This window comes from Octodon degus, unplaced genomic scaffold, assembly GCF_000260255.1.
Source record: "Octodon degus isolate 3935 unplaced genomic scaffold, OctDeg1.0 scaffold00037, whole genome shotgun sequence".
Classification (NCBI taxonomy): domain Eukaryota; kingdom Metazoa; phylum Chordata; class Mammalia; order Rodentia; family Octodontidae; genus Octodon; species Octodon degus.
Genome location: NW_004524613.1, coordinates 7,800,427 through 7,806,552, shown reverse-complemented (window position 1 = coordinate 7,806,552; position 6,126 = coordinate 7,800,427). Strand labels below are relative to the sequence as shown.

General features: G+C 38.3%; 1 protein-coding gene across 1 annotated transcript in view; it reads left to right on the top strand.

The window, feature by feature from the left end:
* Window positions 1-6,126, top strand: part of Mroh8 (maestro heat like repeat family member 8) — a 69,493-nt gene that overhangs the window by 5,463 nt on the left and 57,904 nt on the right. The window contains exon 3 of the mRNA XM_023714797.1: window positions 2,450-2,601. Coding sequence (XP_023570565.1) covers window positions 2,450-2,601 — 152 coding nt within the window. The remainder of the gene's footprint in view (window positions 1-2,449; window positions 2,602-6,126) is intronic.

The window sequence follows — 6,126 nt, the reverse complement described above, 5'->3', positions numbered from 1 at the left end:
TTTTTTTTCTTTTGGCAGAACCGGGGATTGAACTCAAGCCCTTGTGCTTGCCAGGCAAATGTTTATTCTACTGAGCCATCTCCCTGGCCCCTAGATTTGATCCTTGATGTTGAGGCTTCAGAATGTGATTGGCAAAATAAGATAAGATACATTATTCTAGTCATACAGGAAACTAGACTCAACCCTGAAACATGATCTCACAGAACCTCCTGCCGAATGTATGTGCTAGAGAGATTCTGAGAAGAGAAAGATAAGTGTGGTTCACATACATTACAAATACTTTATGCAGAAGGTGGGATCTGGATTGACCTGCAGAATAACCGTCTCTCCTAGCGTGGGCTATAAAGTGAGCTTAAGACCAGTCTAAGCTGCATAGTGAGACCCTGTCTCAAAAAGACCAGAAAAAAAAAAAAAGAATAACTGTCTCTCATTTCTTCTACAAACATTCATTGAGTACCAGGTGCAGGCACACAACATTGCATATGACTGAATCGGTTCCTGCCCCTCATGGAACTGATATGATAATGCAGAAAGGACATCAAAGAAGTATATAGATAGTAATTTAAGTAATTATAAGTTGTGGTAAACACTATAGAAGCATTTAATAAGAGACTGAGACAAAAACTAAGGAAGAAGGGAATTTATTTATTTTTTTTATGAGCAGAATATATTTATTGAGAGAAAGAAAGTTCCTGTCCAAGAGAGGGACAGGAGGGGGGGCCCAAGCGGGTAGTTCCCCCAGGGAATTTAAACTATAGTTGCCAGTGAATACTTGTAGAAGATGCTACTTAAGACTAAGGGGAGCTTCAAAGAGATAATACAGGGCAACTTGTAAGGGGTAGAGGGAAGAGCATTCTAGATAGACAGAACAGCATGTATAGGAACCAGGAAAGATTTTGATGTACTTGAGGAACCAGATTCATTCATTCATGCATTTACTCTGTAAATATGTATTGAGGTGCTACTGTGCGCTAAGCATAATCTAGCAGGGAGAATAGCAGTGAACAAGTGGAAACAGCGTACTTACAGATAAATGGGCAGTTAGAACTCAGTGGAATCTGTATGATGGAGAGCGCAGGCTCAGAGAGGATATAATGAGGTTTATTTGTACCTGGGAGGACACTCACACGGACAAATGAAGGATCCAGGAGGGGCATCCTGAATCCGAGACCAGAAGTACAAGTAGGGGTTAGCATGACAGAGAGTTAAAGGGCAGTGGGAGAAGAAGGAGAAAATGCAGGTGGGAGGGATAGCCTGTGCAAAGATCGAACATGAACTGAACATGTTTTCAATTTCTGCAATTGATAGATGATGAGGATGTGGTAGGGAGCATGAAGAATATGCAGAAGAGGCACTTAGGAGACCAAAAGTAGAATGGTTGAAAATTTCAGATGATAGATGGATTTAAGGAGAAATAAAAGACTATTAGCCCAATATGAATGAGAAATTTTGTGTTGGAAAATATAGGCAGTAAGGCTATAATGTGACACTGTAAAATTTACAAATACTATCATCGTTACTCACAGAGCGAAGGATTTACATTTGCTGATAAATTCTTGATGTTAACACTGTATCAGCCAAATGAAGGAGATTCTCTTATCAGTCTCACTTTGAGAATAAAGAAAGAGACCAAGAGAAATGAATGTTACAGTTTCCAAGCTTAGGCAGACCAGCTCTAGAACCCATACTCTTGATCAAAATACAGGATTTCCTAGCTCAAAAAGAAATGCCTCCAGCACTCACTTCTACTGGTCCAATGGGAAGAAACAGTTATCCACAAAGAGGGGCCAGGGAGATGGCTCAGTAGAATAAGCGCTTCCCTGGCAAGCGCAAGGGCCTGAGTTCAATCCCCGGTTCTGCCAAAAAAACAAAAACAAAAAACAGTTATCCACAAAGGGCTGGACTTTGTGAGTTTAAGTAACAACATTGGTGCTCAGTTGTAGAGTGCTAGCTTAGCATGTGAAAACCCCTGACTTCAAAATCCCTGATGCCAAACACAAAACAAAACAAGCAAACAAAATCTTGTCACTATGTGTTTACCATGTGTCAGATACTTAGATCTGTACTTTACATTATTGCTTCAATTAACCCTTATAATAGCTCCCTTTTACAGATGAAAAACCTAATATTCTAGCAGGTACACTAATTTGATGAAGGTCATATAACTAATGGTAGAACCAGGAGTCAACTAAGTCTCAAAACGAGATTTTAAAATCTGTGTTCTTTACCACTCAACTACAGCTTAGTCCCAAAAGTCCTTATAGCTTAGGAAAACCTTTGAGAACACTAAGTCTGTAATTGAGAACAGTGAGACTTAGAGGAGAAAAGGGACTTGGTCAGGGCCACAGGACAAGTAGTAAAGTTGTCTACTCTGAAACCCAGTGGTTCTCACCACTAAACCATATCACTTTACACACTACAGAGGAGTCATCTGATATCTTTCTTTCAGTATTAGACCTGGACATCACTGATCTCCCTGAGCTCCCTCAGGAGTCCTTCACAGATAGCCTCAGACATTTCAGTCCCCAGGAGCCCCTCTGTGAAACTAGTGTTGAGAGACTAGTCCAATCCATCCAGGAGGTGTTTAATGGTAAGCTAAAGGTATGAAAGGTCTGATCCTTCTTTTTTTTCTTAGAAATTTAAGGAAAAGTCTAATTTTTATGAGTTATCCAAATTATTTCTCCATTAACAAGTGTTTAAAACATATATTATTGGAGCTGGGGAGATGGTTCAGTAGAATAAATGCTTGCCTGGCAAGGGCAAGGGCCTGAGTTCAATCCCTGGTTCTAAAAAAAAAAATATATATATTACTGTTTTATTATACAAATATTTTGAATTACAGAATTTACCTATGCCTTTACTTTTACATTTTATATGTATAGTCTATATTTATATATTTCTAATTTACACTTATACAGTCATAAAATTTAGGGCCGGTGAGATGGCTCAGTAGAATAAATGCTTCCCTGGCAAGCGCAATGGCCTGAGTTCAATCCCTGATTCCAGAAAAAAAAAAATCATAAAATTTATATGAAAACAAAACTGTAATGAAACTTTAAAGTTAATCTTCCCAGGGCCAGGGATATAGCTCAGTGGCCTAAGTGCCTGCCTGGTAAGCACAGAGTCCTAAGTTCAATCCCTGGTGCTAAAAAAAAAAAAAGTTAATCTTCTCTAACCCCATACTCCTGGGATAACTACTACTAACATTTGGTAGATACAAAAGTTACATTTCTTGTTATATAGGTCTTGCATTATCTTGGTCTTAACCATCGAGCAGAAAAGTATAAAAACAAGGTATAAAAAGTCAAGCCATATTAATATGCTGCCCTGTAAAAGACTCAAGTCAACAACTTCTGACATTGCCAGTCCTACAGATAACCTACTACTATTATGGACTACTGGACTATATTGGATTATTTTGCTGAATTCACATACCTAAATGACAATGGAATACCCAACTCTGCCAAAACTAAACAAAAACAGGGGATACAAATGGAGGACCATTTTGTGTCTGTATATACAAAATAGTTAGGATAGATATACAGCTAATTTCTCTGAATTCAATGAGAAGAAAGATTTGTACTAACAGTGTTTGGACAAGATATGTCTGCATCTTGTACTATGAATAACCACTGCAAAGACAATATGTAATGTATTAATTATTGAAACTGTCCTACTAATCAGTTTTGAAACTGTCTCATTGCTATTTGTTTCTCAATAAAATTAATTAAAAAAAACAAAAACAGGGGCCAGGGAGATAGCTCAGTAGAATAAGTGCTTGCCTGGCAAGCACAAGGTCCTGAGTTCAATCCCCGGTGCTGCAAAATTAAAAAAAAAAAAAAAAAGAATAAAAAAACCAAAAATATTTGGTATGTGACTATATACACATTTTCAGACTTTTTCTCTCTGTATAAATGCTTATAATTTATATAAGGAAAAAATCAGCTATGATGGTAGGAAAAAATTTTAGATTTATAATTAAAGACTTAAATTATCCTACTTATGGGCTGCTCAACATCCTGTTGTTTAGGTAAAGCACCCATTCATTTCTTCACACGTTCTGTGAGTGTATGTAACAGAAGAACTTATCTTGACCTCTGAGGGTAAGCAAAGGTGCCTCTGAGGAAGTAAGCCTTGAGCTCACATCTGAGCAATACACAGGAGAAACTACAAGTTAGAACTGAACAAGATGGGCTGGGGAGATAGCTTGGCAGCATAAGCACCTGCCTGGCAAGTGCAAGGTCCTGAGTTTGATCCCCAGTACCACACACACACACACAAAAAAACAAAACTGAGAACAGGAACAGAATGTGATATGTTTAACAACCTTGAGGTCGAAAGGAACATAGCATTGTCTGAATAACTCAAAAAAACATAGTATGTTTAAGTCATGGTGACAAAAAGGAACAGTGGTACAAGGTGAGGCTGAAGAGATAATTCCTGAGCCTTGAAAACCAACATAAGAATTTTGGTCTTAAATAATAAATTTAAAAAAAGAATTTTTATCTTTACCTTGAGAATAAATAAAATGAATAAAGAGTACATAAGGAAATGAAGGGCCGGGGAGATGGCTCAGTGGAATATGTGCTTCCCTGGCAAGCACAAGGGCCTGAGTTCAATCTCCGGTTCCGCCACAAAAAAAAAAAAAAAAAAAAAAGACATAAGGAAATGAATGTCCTAATTTAACTTTTAACACTACCCTATTGTTAGGAATAAAACCTAACATTTATTCCTTTTTTTCTTTTTATTTAAATTTTGAAACAAACTCTTTCTAAATTGCACAGGCTTGTCTTGAACTAGTGATTCTCCTACTTCAGCTCCCAAAGAGCTGGGATTACATAAATTGTTTTAAATATTCACTGTACTTTTTGATCGTCCTTTGTGAGGCAGGAGATTAGGATGTGGTAAACTGACTGGGGGAAGTAGGCTTGACCTGATAATTGCAAAGTCCCAGGGTACTCGTGTACATCAGTTCCAGAAGCCCTGCTTGTGGAGTGAGAGTGCTGTCTTCAGTTCTTCTCATAAGAGCTAGAGGAGGTTTTCTTTTCTTTTTTTTTTTTGGTGGCCTGAAGATGCCGTGAGGGCATTTCTGGTTTCCTGTGAGAAACTGGGTTCGAACCAGAGCATCTTGAGCCTGGCTGCTTTGTTTAAGCAGGCACTTAATAATGGGCAGGCGCCCGAGCAGGTTTTCAATAGGATGGCCTAGACTTGCTATCAGCCTGAGGAGTGAGAGACCTAAAGAGACAGTCAGCATTGAGTTTTGGACTATTGTGTTCTCTCTTGCACAGTGGTCCTCCCTTGTCCTGTAGAGTGTACTTATTTTCCTACCTTTAGTTGGCCCAAACTTGTTCTGCAAAGCACATTTCTTTTTCTACTTTTAATAAACATATAATGTCACTGTGTTTTGTGCTTATTTTGACTAACTAATATGAAATCTCAGTACATTTTGTACTTGTCTTGACCAATTATTTGCTCAGCACAGAAAGAACCTGCAAACCATCTCTATAAGGAGACTCCAGAAACCTGATAATGAGTCTAGTTGAAGAAAGTATATCCATATTCTACCACTGGGCTATATCCCTATCCCTTTTTATTTTGAGATAGGGTCTCACTAAGTTGCCCAGGTGGTACTTGAGCTTCCGATTCTGTTGCCTTAGCCTCTCTCACTGCTGGAATTACAGTTGTAATTTAACGTCTGCCATCCTACTATGTCGTAGCTTGCTTGGCTTGGACCTTCATGAGAACAATTATTATGGTAGCTTCTTTTGGGGTAGTGTTTCCAGTAACTCATTTCTGGCCAGAGTCAAAATTCTGCATGACAATCAAGAAAGACTTTGAAGAAGTTAACTGTTATCACCCTTGAAGAGCATCTTAAGCTCAACAGATGCTATTGAAAGAGTATAGATGATCAGGGAATTACCTGATTGAATTTTCATTTGAGAAAGATGTATTTAGCTATAGCTGGGGAAACAGACTGGGGAGAGACAAAACTAAAACAGAGAAATCCCTTATTACATGGCCGTGCTAACTATGTAATGAGAAATCAGCTTCTGACTGTGTATTGCTATCTTCTCTCCACTCTATACCATCAATATACAAGTAGAGGGGCCAGGGAGATGGCTCAGT